Source organism: Mustela erminea, chromosome 2, assembly GCF_009829155.1.
Source record: "Mustela erminea isolate mMusErm1 chromosome 2, mMusErm1.Pri, whole genome shotgun sequence".
Lineage (NCBI taxonomy): Eukaryota > Metazoa > Chordata > Mammalia > Carnivora > Mustelidae > Mustela > Mustela erminea.
The window spans coordinates 52,848,171-52,866,742 of NC_045615.1; the positions used below are offsets into that span (position 1 = coordinate 52,848,171).

Here is an 18,572-nt window from a genome sequence, read left to right on the forward strand (position 1 = left end):
CGGTGTGAATGGAATAATGGTATTCTGGAATTACTATGTCAGAAAGCACAGCCAGAATGGAAATCAGGGATCCTGACAGGAATCTGTGGTGACAGCCAATAGACCACAGTATTTCCAAGGGCACATAAATGGGTAATGTGGTAACCTAAATAACCCCTCCACAATGATGCCCACACCCTAATCCCCTGGAACTTGTGAATAGGTTCCCTTACGTGGCAAAAGAGACTTGCAATGTCATGAAGGATCTTGAGATGGGACGATGATCCTGAATGATCTTGGTGTGCCCAGTATAATCACAAGAGTCCCTGTAAGGTAAGGAGGCAAGAGTCACAGTCAGAGATGGGGATGTGACAACAGAGAGATTTAAAGATGCTATGCTACTGGCTTCAAAGATGGAGAAAAAGGTCCTGAGCCAAGATAGCAGCCTCTAGAAGCTGGAAAAGACAAGGAAATGCATTCTTCCTTGAAGGTTTAAGAAAGAACATGGCCTTACTGACCCCTTAATTCGGGCCCAGTGAAATGGATTCCAAACCTTTAACCCTACAACTCTAAGGTATATACTTGTGTGGTTTAAAGTCATTGAGTTTGTAGAAATCCGTTGTGATGATTAATGTTATGTGTGAACTCAGCTAGGCTATGGTACCCAGTTACTCAATCAAACACTAACCTAGGTGTTGCTGTGAAGGTATTTCGTAGATGTGGTTAATACAGCTTACAATACTGTAAGTAAAAAATATTACCCTCAATCAAATAGTTGGAGGCCTGAAGAGCAGAAATTGAGGCTTCCCATAGAAGAAAGCAATTCTGCTCAAAGCCGGCAGCATTAATTCCTGCCTGAGTTACCAGGCTGCTAGCCTGCTTTCAGAGTTCAAACTTGTCAGCCCCCACACTCCCATGAACTAATTCCTTAAAATACGTAAATGTCTATGTAGAATCTCCTTTCGATTCTGTTTCCATGGCTACCTTGACCAAAACATTTGTTATAATAGCAATAATAGGAAATGCATACAGGTAGCCAACAAGGGTATTGTTTGATCTACATAAATAGAGAAGACCAAAAGTAGGTAGGTCAAGCATTGATATTAGGTCTTGAAACATTTCACTAATCTTTTACTGGATTCTACACTTGAGCAAGTTTGGGCCAATCGATGGAAAGGGATCCTAGATGCCCCTGAGTATCTAGGACATTCCTCCAATTCTTTTGCAAATGGACCCAAACTAGTTATACCTGGGAAAGGAAAACACACAGAATATTAAAGGTTCTATTGGGGGGCACCTGGGTGGCTCAGTGGGGTTAAGTCTCTGCCTTCAGCTCAGATCACCATCTCAGAGAGCCACTTAGGGCTCTCTGCTCAGCAGGGAGCCTACTTCCCCATCTCTCTCTCTGGCTGCCTCTCTGCCTACTTGTGATCTCTCTCTATCTCCTCGCATAAATTAAAAAAAAAAAAAAACTTTAAAAAATAAAAATAAAAAATAAAGGTTCTATTGGATACAGGTTGTGAGTTGATACTGAGACCAGGAGAACCAAAACCCTATCATAGATGTTAGTTACAGTGACAGCATATGACATCCAGATCATAAATAGAATCCTGTCATAGTTCATCCGACAAGAGCCCAGTAGGTGCAAATACTGCACTCATTTCTCCAGTCCCTAAGTGCGTAGGTTAGATGAATATGATTAGCAGATGTCAGAAAGCTCACATTTGCCCTCTAAACCTTGGATTCAAAGCCATAGTGCCAGAAAAAGCCAAGTGAAAGTCTCTGAAAAATGCACCCACTCCAAGATAGGAAATCAGAAGAATCCCACATTCTGAATGAACTATAGAGATTTAGTATTATGCTAAAGGCTGCCAGAGGAGTCGTCTCCATCTATCAGTCTGACACAGATGAGAGTAGATGACTGCTGTCCTAACCAGACTGCTGTCCTAACCAGGTGGGAGTTCTGATCTCAGCAGCTGGTCTACTGATGCACTTTTTATGTAGCTATTGATCTGCATTCACGATCTTAACCAAGGATGGTGTTAACATTCTACTGATAAAGGAACCTGACCCTTTGCAGAACATCATAGTGATCCTTTTACTGATGACATCATTTAGTTGGACCTGGAAAGTAGAAAGTAGCTTTAAAAAAATGCCCTGTGAGGCATATGTGGCCCAGGAGTGGGAGATAAACCCTACAAATATATAAGATCCTGCTAAACTAGTGATGATTTTAGAATTATATCCTTGCACCTTTTACCACTAGGAAAACCATAATGCCAGATAGTCCTCTTTGGATTTTGGAGAAAGCACATGCCATTTTTAGGAACATAGCTCTGACTTACCAGCTGACTCTCCCAGCAGCAAGTTTTGAGTGGGGCTTTGTAGCAGATTTAAGGTGTGGAATAAGCATCCTTGTCCCTTAGATCATATGATTCAGCAGACCCCATGGCACTAGAGGTTTTTGTGGAACACAAGACTGCCATTTAGAATCTTTTGCAAGCCCAGTTAGAAGAGTCCCAGCACAGACCCCGTAAGGCTTGATGCAAGGCTCTGCCCTCTGTAGCAGAAAACTATTTGCCATAGAAGCCAGTCCTGGTATGTTACTGGACTTTAGTAGAGACCAGATTCTCAGCCAAGGGATAGTAAGTGACTCCACAACTGGAGCTACTCACCTTCATCTGAACATCACAGCAAGTCACAAGTGGGGTGGGGGGGAGGGGATTCGCAGTGTACGCAGATGGTACATTTTGGGTCAGACCCAATCAGGTCCAGAAAGTATAAGTAACTTATATAAACATATGACCCAGGCCCTTATATTACTTAGCTACACCAGTACCTCACCTTTAGTGAGCTAACAGAGAAGGAAAAACTGAGGCCTGATTCATGGATGAGGTGACTTGATATGTTTGCAAGCTGACAATGGGCCACTGTTGCACTACAGCTGATCTCAGAGAAGGCACTGAAAGATAGTGTTGGGGGGAAATCTTGTGTGGCTCACTTGACCACTAGCTTTCTATGAAGAAAGAAATGGTGTAGAGCACAAATACACATTGATTCCTGGGAATTGATTCCTGGGAAGTGTCTGGTTAATCAGGGGCCTGTAGGGAGTAACACTGGAAGAGTAGAGACAAGGGGAAGACATAAGGAAGACAGACGTGAGCAGAGACATGAGAGAGAATCATGTAGGCGGACTGGTTGGAGTGAGCACAAAATGTCCAGATCTTTATTTCCCATCCCAAAACCCATCACAGGCCATCTACCACAGAGGAAGCACTGAAAAACCAAGTGACAAGAATGACTCATCCACTGGAAATCAGCCAGCTTCCCTCCTCAGCTGCCCCAGTGCTTGCACAATGGGCCCTTGAGCAGAATAGTCCCACCAACAGGAGTGGAGGGTGATAGAGGAGAGATAAACATAAAATAAACAATCACACAAATAATCATCACATAACGAATTTTTTAAGAGTATTTATTCATGAGAGAGCATGAGCCGGGGAGGTGGGCGGGGGAGGGGCAGAGGCAGAGGCAGAGGGAGAAGCAGACTGCCCACTCACTGAGTAGGGAGCCCTACTCAGAACTTGATCCCATGACCCCGGGATCATGACCTGAGCCAAAGGCAGACACCCAACCAACTGAGCCACCCAGGTGCCCCCAACAATTATTTTCAATACTAAAGTGAACAGATATAATGTACCATAAAAGTGTAAAATGAGGAATTCTGGGAGGTCAGGAAATGCTTCCCTGAGAAAGTAGGCGCTGAGAGTGGAATGGGAAGTAGGCAGATGAAGAGGCACCGGGAAAGGAAGAGCACAGCAGACAACGTGTGTGTGAAGGCAGACATGGGAAAGTGTCTGACACTTAAGAGCAAAGAAAAAACCTATGTGGGTAGAGCACCACAGAGGACCGGGATAGGTGAAGCAGGAGTGACAGGGAGGGACCAAAGAGAGTGGGACTTTGCGGACTCTGCTCAAAGATCCTTTTCGCTGTTGCTGTTACAAGAGCTGTGTGTCCTCTCCCCTTCCTTAGCGGGTTCCTATTCAACTTTCAGGCCTTACTTCCTTAGGAAACATTCTCCAATCCCCCAAATTAGTAGTGGTTGTTGATGCTTGTGCTTACTTTAAGAGCAGTGAAAATCACTGAAAAAGAGTCGGACTTGAGGGAAGACATTATTCATTTGCATATCGATGGCAGACACAGAGTAAGGGGAACTGAGAGCATAGGACCAAGCCAATCAGGGAAGAAAACCTCTTCAAAAGAAGTTAAGAAAGAACAATCTGAGAAGTGGGAAGAAACAAAGGAGAAGAACATGCCGTCCCCAAATCAAGAGAAAAGAAAGTTTTGAAAAAGATATTTTTGATTGTGTTGAAAGTTGAAGAGGAAGTCAGTTAAGATATGGATAAGGAAAATGTCCATTTGACCTAGCAATTGGAGTATTTATGCCTACAGAAACCTAGAAATGCCCAAATCAGGGCTTGCTTTATTGTTTTATGGATTGTCTAGACTTAAGAAAGTGATAGTGAAATGCTAATAATGAAGATTAAACTTAAAGGTTTGTCAGTGTTTGTAGCCATTACATTATGAATTATACCCCCCCAAAAAAGGGCACATATTCTTACAATATACAAAAAAAAAATGGGCACATATTCTTACAATATTGGGAAATTATTATTATTATGTTCAACAAAAAAGTTGTTAACATCATTAACTCTCAAGTGTTTCCAACACACATCCTCATTGTTATCTCACTTCCATCTCATTCGTTAACAGTAACTGAAAAACATCAATCAACATTCAAGTGGGTCCTCTATGTTTTCATCAAATCCATTGATGAGTTATGGATACAAAAAAAAAAACGCAAAAATCAATGAAAGCATTCTATGAGAGCATCAGCAGCTATAGAGTATTTGCAACAAAGAATATTGAGCATTTTATTATTATTTATAAACTGTGCTACACATTCTTTATATCAATAAATTTTACAACAAACTTATATAGGTATACAATACATGCTCGCATTTTTTTCAGTTGTTACACACTTACCAGCATACAACTCTCCCTAACCATCTCAATAACCATTATAAAGCAATGCTCAGGATATACTCATATAAATGAAGAACAAAGTCACAAATAAGACTGAAATAAAGAGAGATCTCATAAAAATGTGAGAAAAAAGCAAATTACCTATCATAATATGGTTTCTGCGGAAAGCCTAAAGGGTTGACAATGGTCAACATTGTCACATTATAAATGGTCACAAACACAATCTTTAAACACATGCCATTTGAAATTCCTGCAGTAGCAGAAAGTATATAATTTCTCTTCACTTGTAATTTGTTCAGTTTGTTCAGTGACTCTAACCTTCACATGCAACTTCTCAAGCAGTCTACAGGATTTTTCTCCCTTTACCAAAATACCTCCGCACTCTCAGTTCAATAAAGAAGAATCAAACTTTGCAGAAGGAAACAAAGAAATTAACATGAAACGAAGGTATGGTGATTTTAACACACATTCACAGATTCTTTGATTCTTTTCCCTTCCATTCAGGACTTAATTGCTCTCTCATTAAGTGTGGTCTTGACTTGGCAACTCACCTCTAATAACTAGAATATGGTAGAAATGACACAGCATGCTTTTGGGATGTAGATGCAAAATATAGTGCAGCTTGAATCTCTCTCCCTTCAGTCACTTCCTCTAGCATACGGCAGTTGCTAAATAGATGATAAGCACTTTTAGGGATTCTTTGAGGACACTCAAACAGACCTATGGAGAAATCCACATGGTGAGAAACAAGCTACCTGCCAACAGCCAGGGCTAACTTTCCAGCCATGTCAATGAGTCATGTGGATCCTCCAGTGCCAGTCAAGCCTTCAGACTACAGCCTGAGCTGATATCTTGACTAAAACCTCATGAAAGACCTTGAGCCAGAACCTCTTAGCTAAGCAGCATCAGAATCTCTTACCCACTGACCATGATATAATAAATGTTTGTTGTTCAATCATTAAGTTTGGGGGAATTTATTACACAGCAATAGATAACAAATACAGATATTGTACAGTTGTGAAGGAGTTGACCATTCTTGGTGGTCAAAGACCCTTGGGTATATTTAGGCACATTATATAATGAGGCAATTTTGAACTTCTCCAACAAGCTACGAGTGAAGTGACCCAAAGACATGAGCTTTCAGCTCCTTGCTGAAGAACAAATGGTGGACCTAGAGACAAAAAGGAAGAATTCCTAGAGGAGGTGGCATTTGATCTAGACTTTGAATCTTGGGTTACACTTTAGTAAGTAAAACTGAATAATGGGTGTCTGGGGATTATTGCATTTGTGGTGACAGAAATTACAATACATGTTCTCAGAAATATAAAGTAGCCGAATAGGGGCACCTGGGTGGCTCAGTGGGTTAAAGCCTCTGCCTTCAGCTCAGGTCATGATCCCAGGATCCTGGGATCGAGCCCTGCATCAGGCTCTTTGCTCAGTGGGGAGCCTGCTTCCTCCTCTCTCTCTCTGCCTGTCTCTCTGCCTACTTGTGATCTCTCTCTGTCAAACAAATAAATAAAATCTTTAAAAAAAATAAAATAAATAAAGTAGTCAAATACAACATAGGAAAACTTCTAGAAAAATAGTTCTCAAGACAAGACATGTCTAAGAATCCCTAAAAGTCCTTATCTGTTTACAAGTTCTGGGCCCCCTTGACAAAGGTGATTTAGTATTTTAATAAATACCCCCAGTGATTCTCATGCAGGCAGATAATCTTTAAAATACAGTTCAAGAAACACTGTGCAAAAGGAAGAAGGAACTCTCAGTCTAGAAACATAGGTTAGGACCAGATAATAGGGATTTTAAAGCTGAACTAAGCCATGTGGCTGTTATGTAATAAATAGTGAAAAGCCATTGGAATTTTTACAAAGTCTTTATTGTAAATATTTCCGGTGCAAATAGAGCTGCTAGTCTCATGAATCTTCACTTCACCCAAAGCCAATAATTGTTAAGATTTTTCTATGTTCACTTCATTATTCCTTTTTCATATTGTTGATATGATGATGAAATACTTGAAAGGAAATCACAGGCCTCACATTATTTCACCCCTACGAACATCTGTGTGTGGCTCTTAAGGCATAGACGACTTCTTAGAAATGACACTGTCTTTGTCGTAATGGGGAAAAGCAAAAATAACTCGTTGGTATCACATAATACTGAATTCAAATTCACATCTTATCAACTGTCTTTTTAAAAAAGCCCTTTTTTTTTTTTTTTTCTAGGTCAGAACTTGTGTTTGTGGGTGTTTGCCGTTGTGGTTTCTTTTTTTTTTTTTTTTTAATTTTTTATTTTTTTATAAACATGTATTTTTATCCCCAGGGGTACAGGTCTGTGAATCGCCAGGTTTACACACTTCACAGCACTCACCAAAGCACATACCCTCCCCAATGTCCATAACCCCACCCCCCCTTCTCCCAACCCCCCTCTCCCCAGCAACCCTCAGTTTGTTTTGTAAGATTAAGAGTCACTTATGGTTTGTCTCCCTCCCAATCCCATCTTGTTTCATTGATTCTTCTCCTACCCACTTAAGCCCCCATGTTGCATCACCACTTCCTCATATCAGGGAGATCATATGATAGTTGTCTTTCTCTGCTTGACTTATTTCGCTAAGCATGATACGTTCTAGTTCCATCCATGTTGTCGCAAATGGCAAGATTTCATTTCTTTTGATGGCTGCATAGTATTCCATTGTGCCACTCTGGAAGACAGCATGGAGGTTCCTCAAAATGTTGAAAATAGAACTGCCCTATGACCCAGCAATTGCACTACTGGGTATTTACCCTAAAGATACAAACGTAGTGATCCAAAGGGGCACGTGCACCCGAATGTTTCTAGTAGCAATGTCCACAATAGCCAAACTATGGAAAGAACCTAGATGTCCATCAACAGATGAATGGATAAAAAAAGCCCTTTTAATGTTGAATCTGAATCGAAACGAGATCCACACTTGCTTTTGGTACTATATTGTAAGACTAGCTTTTTTTTTAACTTTTTTTTTAAGATTTTATTTATTTATTTGACAGACAGAGATCACAAGTAGGCAGAGAGGCAGGCAGAGAGAGAGAGAAGAAAGCAGACTCCCTGCAGAGCAGAGAGCCCGATGCAGAACTTGATCCCAGGACCCTGAGATCATGACCTGAGCAGAAGGCAGAGGCTTAACCCACTGAGCTACCCAGGCGCCCTCGTAAGACTATCTTAATGAAGAGCAATCCTTCTTCCCCTCCCTCCTTCCTTCCTCATGTCACGCACTTGTTGAAACTGAACATTTGTTCTGTAGAATGTTAAATGATGAGGGTTTGGCTTTTTGCATTCTCGTGATGTCATTTAACCTGATATAGTATCCCCCCATTTCGCGTAAATAGGAGGTTGTACTGAAGCTTTACTTAAATTCAGATTTTTTTTCTTTTATAAACAATACTTCATAGGGGGTCTGTGTACTTAGTAATTCATGAAGAAACCGGGAAGCACATAATATCAGCATCTTCTACTCTAAACGATGTTACTAAGTTTGATGACTGGGGTTCACATTGACAGATGGACTCCTCTGTTGTAAAATTCCCCAACAGACTTTGATCTAATTGCTCCTTCACTGTAAATGATTGCCTAAATAGAAATTTTTATTAGGGGTTTCAAATAATTGATTTTTTTTAATTTTCTATTTTTCTACTTTATCAGATAGAAATATTCCGAAAAGAAATTTTCCTGATGAACTAAAGTAAGACTCTTTGATTATTCTGAAATACCATTCATAACAGAATGATTGGATAAATGTGTAATTCTTTCCCAAAATTGCCAATTATTATTAAGGTAAGTCTACAACCAATGGTGAAAACAATCCATTTGGGTGGGGGTATTTGTTTCTTTTGTTTGTTTGTTTGTTTGTAACCCGATCCGAACACTGCCTAGGAGAATTCATCATGACCAGGAAATTTTTATTTTAAATACCCTGTAAGAGAATGCATTTGAAGTTAATATTCAATTTTTGGCTCCTCTTGAAAATAGTCTTTGAGTTCTTGTGAATGGAATGGTCATTAAAACCTAAGAATTTTCAAGCGCATTAGAAACATACTTGGCTGTGGGTAGGCAGAGTACAGTTTAACTTAAAACATCAGCAGTAACTACAGGCCTCAACACACTGTGGTATAATGCTTGGATTGAGATGAATTAGTAACTCCAGACAAGAACAAAGTAAATATGCCTACTAGTTTGAGGGGTTTTTTTCTTTCTTTTTTTTTTTACTTTTCTTTAGAGACAATCTCAAACTTACAAGAAAGTTGCAAGCACAGTACAAAAAAGCTTTTTACTAAACTATTGGAGAGTAAGCTGTTCCATCATCCCCAAATATTTTAGTGAGTATTCCCTAAAAAGGAGAACCTTCTCTTCTTTTACATAACCATAACAAACCATCAAAAATCAGGAAATTAACTTTGCTGCCATCTATTTCTCACACACCATTCAGATTTTCTCAATTTTCCCAACGATGCTCTTTATTAGAAAACGAGACAACATAGGCATCAGATTTATTATCATGTCTCTTTATCTTCCTCTAGTCTGGAATAGATCCCAGGGCATTTTGCCTTTCATGATCTTGATGCTTTCAAAATTTATAGGCAGGTTATTTTCTAAAAGTTCTTTCAGTTTGGGTTGTTTGATATTCTTTCTCTCTGTGTGTCTCTCTCTCTCTTTTTTTAAGATTTTATTTATTTGACAGAGTGAGATCACAAGTAGACAGAGAGGCAGGCGGAGAGAGAAGGGGAAGCAGGCTCCCCGCTGAGCAGAGAGCCCGACATGGGGCTCCATCCCAGGACCCTGCTATCATGACCTGAGCTAAAGGCAGAGCCTTTAACCCACTGAGCCACCCAGGTGCCCCTTTAGTGGACAATTTTATTTAAAAACTAAAATCTGAGAACTAGATAGGCTCATTGCTGATCCAAGGCCCTGAGAACAAAAAGAACTAGAGAATATATATGTAAACACACACCTCATATTCCTATCTGTTGATTTCTGTCATCTATTTACATATATTAAAGACAATAAATTTATATCAAAATCTCCGATTTGAATCCAACACCATAGTTTTCTCCATTTCAATATTTGTAACTCCTTTCTATGACAATGAGAAAACTTATTCTGATTGTTCCCAAATATTTACTTTTTTCATTAATCCTTCCTTATGCCACTAATCCGGCTGTCCATGGACACACAAGCACTACCATCCAGCCCCTACATACACTTGCCTTACATGATGATTGACATCATATGTGACAAACCCTCTGTAGGGGCACCCTGCTCACACTTCTCAGGCTCCAACCCCAACCCCCACACCCACACCCAGCCCTGGGCCCTGTGTTCCCCTTCCCAGCTCAGATGCCTAGCTTCCTCAGCCTCACCTAATGGAAGAGAAAGGAAGGCAAGGCAAAGCAAAGAAAATAGCTTCCTGTTTACTCCAAACACAAAAGAATGTATTTCACTACAACGTATTAAAAAAATCTTACAGCTTCTCACATTGTTGGGCCACTCTAATTTACTCAAACATTGAGGCTTGCTTCCAAGAAGCACTAAGGCTAATCATTATGTACAAAGCTAGCAAATTAGGATCAATATTCTATGTATCTGATAAATACTTGTCTACAGCCCATAATACTGTTTAAACGCAGAGGGAAATGAATATTTGGTGGTTATGTAGTCAAATCTAAAGACAAGCAAAACATTTGGACAATGCAAGTCCAGGGAAAATTGGACCATCCTACATATTTGGTAGTGACATTATGTGGAGGGAGTAACTTTCAGCTGATATAGTTGGGACCTGTAAGGCATAAAATGCAATATAAACAACTGATCCTGCCAGGCTGTAGTCACTTACATTGCCATACCTGTATAGAAGATGGGTCGTCATTTTCCCGAAAGTTGTAATTTGGCACCCACAGCTATTCGCAATTATTTTTTTTTTAAGTACCACATATTTTTTTTAAGATTTTATTTATTTATTTGACAGACAGAGATCAAAAGTAGGCAGAGAGGCAGGCAGAGAGAGAAAGGAGGAAGCAGGCTCCCTGCTAAGCAGAGAGCTTGATGCGGGGCTCAATCCCAGGACCCTGAGATCATGATCTGAGCCGAAGGCAGAGGCGTTAACCCACTGAGCCACCCAGGCACCCCTGAAGTACCAAATTTTAGATGGCAGTACAATTTATAGAAAAAGCATCATTGGTTGATCCCCATAGTACTCAGTCCAATCACCAAAAAATTGGAGAATTTTCTCCCAAAAAAGATGCTAGATGACCTTCCCTTTACACATTTTCTTTATTCTCAGCAGTTGTTTTCAGATTAAGTTTGGGTTTTTCTGTTTTTGCTTTTGTTTCTGCATATCTTATTGAACATACTTATTTCAGCAGAATCTAAACATTTACATATGAATCCAGCTCTGATCCTTCTGCCTCTTAAGGTCTGACGGCCAAGAACTGTCCCTAAATACCAGCAAACAAGGTTGAAGGAAAAACAGAATTAGCACTCTATTCTACCCTTCAGTACCTTTATAGAGATGAAGATAGACGTAGATAATTTCCACAGCTATATAAGAATATAGTATGTAGTATATAGTATAGGAAATGTAGGCATAATACAGTATGTATGGGCATATTTAAATATAATACAGGGGCAACTGGGTGGCTCAGTGGGTTAAGCCTCTGCCCTGGGCTCAGGTTAGGTCATGATCTCAGGGTCCTGGGATTGAGCCCCCCCACATCGGGCTCTCTGCTCAGCAGGGAGCCTGCTCCCCCACCCCTGCCTGCCTCTCTGCCTGCTTGTTTTCGCTCTCTCTGCGAATAAATAAAATCTTTTTTTAAATAAGTAAGTAAATAAATAAATAAAATAGTGTGTATATGTATGTATTATACATATATGTGTATATTATATAAATATACAGTATATATATACACTGTATATACATTATATTATTGCATATATACACGTGCCCAGAAATTCTTCTGTCCAAGGAGTTCTAAATCGCACGTTAGATCGAGTCCCTGTGAATACTAGCAAGAACAACTTTCAGTCATTTCTGTGCCGTGAAAAACCAGCTTCCAGTGAGCTTTCTCTTCTGGCTTTTCTTTTCACCGTCTCTTCTAGAGCAAGAAACTCCTTGCTCAAGTAGAAAGCAGCCCTGGCACCCACCGGCTGCGTCCCACTCCTGCGCCCCGCGAGGTGTGGCGTCGTGAGACACCAGCAGGGGCGGTCCCCGGACCAGGGTGTTTCTGATTGGCTTTTTGTTGTGAATTCGAGAGGTCTGGGCTAAGGGGCGGGAGCAAGAAGCTCACCTGAGCTACAGCGTCCCAGCTTCGCCCGGAACCTCCCGGGGTTTGGCTCTGTGGCTGGCGGTGGTGCTTGTGGGGTTGGGAATAGCGGATGCTGGGGGAGAGTACCCAGAACTAAGCGGAGGCGGATGTGTAGTGCGTTAGGCTGTGGTTTTCTGGGTGTTTGCGGGAGAAGCCACGCGCCGTATTAAACCCAGGGCTCCCGAAGCAGAAGGGTAGGTAACTCTGGGATTCTGTACCTTGAAAAGGTTCAGAATTGCAGGGGACACAGCCGTCTTTCATTTTTCTCTGGGCACTTTTCCCTGGCTCCGCATTTCGTAAGGAGTCCGACTGTGGGTGTTGAAAATGCAAAATATCCCTGCCCTACAGCCACTCAGCAGAGTTTCCAGCAGATTACAGTCCTCTTGGCCGGGTTGCTGTGAGAAGGGCACTGAGAGAACTGGGGAATATGAAATTTAGTGCATTCTATCATTGTACCACAACTTTACCAGGTTACCTGAAGTTGATCTGGAGAGAGAGATGAAAATTAAGAAGTGTATTCTGAGACAGGGGGTTTTGTTGGTTTGTTGTTTTGTGTGTGTGTGTGTGTGTGTGTGTTTTTCCATTCTGACTTTGATTTTAAGTAGTGGGTCTCACTTAGCAATTATATATCTATGCAATTATATCTATGAACATGTATTATGAACGACTTATATATACATACATAGATGATATACATGAGATACTTTACACATTTGGGCACAAACGGTGGGAGCTGCGATCCTAGTCTGGAGGTTCCAAAGGGCAGACGGGCTTCTCCCCCGGCGGGAGTGCCCTCCCAGCGCCAGGCGCGCCCAGCTTCTCTCAGGTTCCAGCCAAGAGTGCGCTCCGCATCCGCTCACGCACCCCTGCCGCTGGCGCGGTGACACAACACAGGAGTCGAATTACAACACCTCAATTAACATATGAATTTGACTAACTTAAAAGCGGGTAGAAGAAAGGAGGGAGGGGGGCGGACATTGAGCAGGCCCCTGAGTCTTGAGTAGGCAGGAACTTTTCTCCGGGTGTAAAAACTCTTTGATTGGCTGCTCGCACGCGCCTGCCGGCGCCCTCCATTGGCTGAGCAGACACGCGACCGGCGCGAGGAGGGGGCTGGGAGAGGAGCGGGGGGTGGGGGGGGGTGACACACTGGCGCGTGCCGCTTTTTAAAGGGGCGCAGCGCCTTCAGCAACCGGAGAAGCTTCGTTGCACGCGACCTGGTGTGTGATCTCCGTGTGGGTGGGGGAGGGTCGACGAGAAAAAAAAAATAAGACATTGCAGTAGGGACCCAGGAAGGGTTTTTGTTGTAGTTGACCTGGTTTGCCAGTACCTCCTCCGTCCCCGCGCCTCCGAGCTTCTGAAGTGCAATGTCCCGCCTGCTGCACGCAGAGGAGTGGGCTGAAGTGAAGGAGTTGGGGGACCACCATCGCCATCCCCAGCCTCACCACCTGCCGCAGCCGCCGCCTCCACAGCCACCTGCGACCCTGCAGACGAGAGAGCATCCCGTCTACCCGGCGGAGCTGTCCCTCCTGGACAGCACCGACCCACGCGCCTGGCTGGCTCCTACTTTGCAGGGCATCTGCACGGCACGCGCCGCCCAGTACTTGCTGCATTCCCCCGAGCTGGGTGCCTCTGAGGCTGCGGCGCCCCGGGAGGAGGCAGACGGCCGGGGGGAGCTGGTGAGGAGGAGCGGCGGCGGCGGCGGCGGCGGCGGTAGCGGCAGCAAGAGTCCTGGGCCAGTGAAAGTGCGGGAACAGCTGTGCAAACTGAAAGGCGGGGTGGTAGTGGACGAGCTGGGCTGCAGCCGCCAGCGCGCCCCTTCCAGCAAACAGGTGAACGGGGTGCAGAAGCAAAGGCGCCTGGCGGCCAACGCCAGGGAGCGACGCAGGATGCACGGGCTGAACCACGCCTTCGACCAGCTGCGCAACGTTATCCCGTCCTTCAACAACGACAAGAAGCTGTCCAAATACGAGACCCTGCAGATGGCCCAGATCTACATCAACGCCTTGTCCGAGCTGCTACAAACGCCCAGCGGCGGGGAGCAGCCGCCACCGCCGCCAGCATCCTGCAAGAGCGACCATCACCACCTTCGCGCCGCCGCCCCCTACGAAGGCAGCGCGGGCACGGCGACTGCAGCGGGGGCCCAGCCAGCCTCCGGAGGGGGCCAGCGGCCTACGCCGCCTGGAAGTTGCCGGACTCGATTTTCCGCCCCGGCTTCCGCGGGAGGATACTCGGTGCAGCTGGACTCTCTGCACTTCTCGACTTTCGAGGACAGCGCCCTGACGGCGATGATGGCGCAAAAGAACCTGTCGCCTTCACTGCCGGGGGGCATCCTGCAGCCAGTGCAGGAAGAAAGTAGCAAAACTTCGCCCCGATCCCACAGAAGTGACGGGGAGTTTTCCCCCCATTCCCATTACAGTGACTCAGATGAGGCAAGTTAGGAAGGTGACAGAAACCTGAAAACTGAGACAGAAACAAAATCGCCCTTGCCCAATGAGCTGAAAGCCCCATGGTTAAAGATACCCGCACCCTTTTAATTTTTGCTCTGCGATTGTCGTTGTTTAGCAACGACTTGGCTTCATATGGCAGCTATATTTGATGGTTTGCAAAAGCCGCCGCTATTTCAAACTTCCTATGATCCATATTAATGAAAACTTGCTGTTAAAGTTCTGTTATTTCCTCCCACCCTCTCCCCCTGTAGGTAGATAGGTATAATTATATGTACCCAAATATGGCATCATTTCTCTAGTTCCCTGCTGCCAATACGCTGCTAAAACGTCGCATTTTCTTCTCTGTCGCTGGTTTGTGTTTTAATTTATTTTATGCCCTGGGCATTCATCCCTGTAGGTTGCGCGCTCTCACGTGTGGGAGAATTAGTATTCCGAAATACTTTCTCAAAATGTATCATGAAACGCAAAGTTAATGGCTCCAAAGTGAATAACTTTTGACTATGGAACGTTAGAAAACAGGGAACTCTTAGGTTTATATATTGTATAAACATACCCAGTATGTATATCGGATAGCGATAATGTTGGCGTCTTTTAGGAAACTTGACGCACGCACTTTATTAGCCGCTGCTGCTGCGGCTTCAGGACAAACTCAACTGCCAATTGCAGACCAGTTTTGTGTTGTTGTTGTTATCGTTGTTGTTGTTTCAAACACGGCCACTTATAATCCTTAACTTCTTTGCAAATGTTTGTTTAAAAAACTAAAATTAAAAAAAAAAATCCAGTAGTGTCAAAGCATTTGGTCAATTTTACTTTGCTTTGTTAATGTTAGGAAACTTATTTATTATTGATTGTTTGCTACCATTTCTACTTATCTTGATTCATTTTTTTTACATTTTTCTACTCGAGATCATTTTATTTTAATTTAGCAAAGCCAACTGCCATTGTTTTATGTATTTTCTTTTGCAAGTGATAAAAATAAACATGGAAATAACTGTATTTGTCACTTATTCCATTCTAATATAAGCATTAAAAAGTTTTGAAATGACCTTGAAGACTTGAACTTAGTCCTCCTTTAAATGCGAATCTAAGAGTTCTGAAGAAAAAGTCTATCATAAACATTGTAGCTTTGAGCGATCACGTCAGTAAGTTGTTAGGTAAAAATTTTCCCCAAATCTGTAACCATTTTACCTCTTTGATAGCCTGGATCTTTCTAGTCTTCCTCACTGCTGGCCCCAACAGCCTTTGCAAGGGGATGCACCTGTTTCAGATCTCCTAAGACCTCACCAGGAGTAGTGAACTTTACCAAGATTGCTTAGTCCCACTTCACAAAAACTTTAGCCAAGTTGAAGGCTTTTGCCATAGGTCAAAACCACACAGCGCAAGCTTTCTCAATTTCTCTCTCTTTCTTTCCTTTCCTCCCTCCCTCTCTTTCCTTCGGTGGGTGGGGGGTGGGGGTGGCGCGATATGGGTAAGTTGAAGTCTGGAGCAAAAAAAAGAACAATGGACAAAACAAGGGGAAAGGGCATGGGGTTCCCTAATTCAAAAATTAAAAGCCCTAGGAATTTGTTGCCCTCCCCTGCTTTCCCCCCCCAACAATTCTGTTTATTCCACTATAGAAGATAATGTTTGCTTTTATTTTGTCTTTCTGAATTAGTTCCTATGTAGAAAATGTTTTTTTGTTTTGTTTTGTTTTGTTTTTGAGGCAGTTGCAGAAACTAAACGGTACAGCCACTCTCACCCTCTGGGTCCTCACCAAGGAAAAGCCTATTCTGGGTGTCAGGATCAAAGATTTTGAGAAGACAAATATAGTGCGTGTGTAGAGACGGTAGAAAGAGGAATTTTAAAAATGTATTCGTCAAACGTGAGAGTAGAACTATTTGTTAAACTATAGATTGGGCGACTTTCCACAGGATAAACATCGCTGAATTTGAAAAGTTGATTTTAAGTCAAATCTTTTATATTTTGTGTCTTCATTAGGATATCAAATTATGAGAACAAGGAAGCAGGGGGGGTGGAGGGGTAGCCAGAGAAAGTTAAATTAAGCGTTCCAGCATCATCCTCTCCCTCCAGCACCTTGAAAAGGGGAGAGCGCCACAAACTAGTTCTGCAGTAAAGTAACGCGCGAAGGGGCTCAGTTCTGATCTGGAGTGAGGCACTGCGGAACTAGCTCTTGACTGACCACCTGGGTTTCCATGGCTTTCAGCTGAAGCCGAAGCTCGACGCTCCAGGGAAGCCAAGAAACTCCACCAGCTCTGAGAAGTGAACGGTAGCTCCCGACACTTTCCAGGGGCAGAAACAATGCACCTGTCCCTTAGATAACCTTTTGCACCGCTGAGTTTGCCGTGCTCACGATAAACATCAGGAATCTTCAGGCTGCTGAATAAATCAAGCGATTGCTTCTCACACATTTCCATTCCGCTCTCAGTAAGTAAATTCAACAGGCATGGACACACAGCAACTTTGCAGGATGAGCGCACACGTATTTTCATAGTTATTTGGCTTGGTGTGTTTCTATACATGTGTAGAGGCAGAGAGAGAAAACGACCTAGAATTATTTGACCTGTTATGAATCTGAGTTGGGTAAGGTCGAGATGGGGAAAAAAAACCTAAAGCTGTGATTCTTTTTTCCCGAGAAAGTGACCTATATTTCATTTTTTCAAAACCATGTATGCTCATTTTGTGTTGACCCCGGGGCGGGGGATCATCCTCCAAAGCTATTCTTTTTCTTTTCATGGACTTACAGAAATTTCAAAATAGAAATGACATCAAGAACATTGTCCTTCCCATCTTTTATAAATAAGGAAACTGCTGCCCCTAACTGGCCCCAATGTCATACAATCACAAAGTGTCAATATCCAGACTGGCTGTAATTATTCCCATCCACTAAGTCAATGTGCCCACAGACTTTTTTCTCTAAGAAAATCCATGGAAAAGAGTTAGGGCTAGGCAAATATTTAGGGTTTTCTCTTGAACCACAAAGATAGATATTTATGTTTTTAAATGTTAGGGGTATTATACATGAATCAGAGATGCTGCAAGCTTCATTTAAGGAAGTCATTTTACATGTCTTCTCAAGAGAAAACAGCTATGACAGAATATCAGATTGGAAATTCTATATCACTCTGATTGAAGAGTGAGAGCGAATTCTCATCAAGACATGCACAAAAAACCAAACCGCCTTGTGTAAATTGAGTGCTCAAAGTTCAAATGAGGACTTTAACCTCTTTTCTTGCCTACACTCTATTTCTTTCTTTTTATGCTGGCATTTCTTTGAAAGAGATGTACAATCACACTTCCATCTTAGGGTTCTGCTATGGAGTTTGCATAACAAACGTTTGGCAGCCCGCTCTCTTACACTCCATTAACAAGCTGTAACATATAGCTGCAGGTTGCTATAATCTCATTAATATTTTGGAAACTTGAATATTGAGTATTTCTGAGCGCTCATTCCCCATATGCCAGACCACTCCTGCCATGCTGACTGGTTCCTTTCTCTCCATTATTAGCAATTAGCTTCTACCTTCCAAAGTCAGATCCAAGTATCCAAGATACTAGCAAAGGAATCAACTATGTGTGCAAGTTAAGCATGCTTAATATCACCCAAACAAACAAAGAGGCAGCATTTCTTCAAGTAATGAAGATAGATAAATCGGGTTAGTCTTTTGCGACACTGCTTGGTGCTTTCTAGAGTTTTATGTCCTTTAAACAGCTTGTTTTATATCCTGTCTTTGCCTTCTACCGCACCACTTTCATTCGTGAAGGCTTTTGGCTC

At 42.6% G+C, this 18,572-nt stretch overlaps 1 protein-coding gene across 1 annotated transcript; it reads left to right on the forward strand.

The window, feature by feature from the left end:
* The first annotated feature begins 13,567 nt into the window (after positions 1-13,567).
* ATOH1 (atonal bHLH transcription factor 1) lies at positions 13,568-15,730 on the forward strand. Its single transcript, XM_032331263.1, has one exon. The coding sequence runs from the start codon at positions 13,718-13,720 to the stop codon at positions 14,789-14,791; it is 1,074 nt and encodes a 357-aa protein (XP_032187154.1). The 5' UTR covers positions 13,568-13,717; the 3' UTR covers positions 14,792-15,730.
* Positions 15,731-18,572: the final 2,842 nt, after the last annotated feature.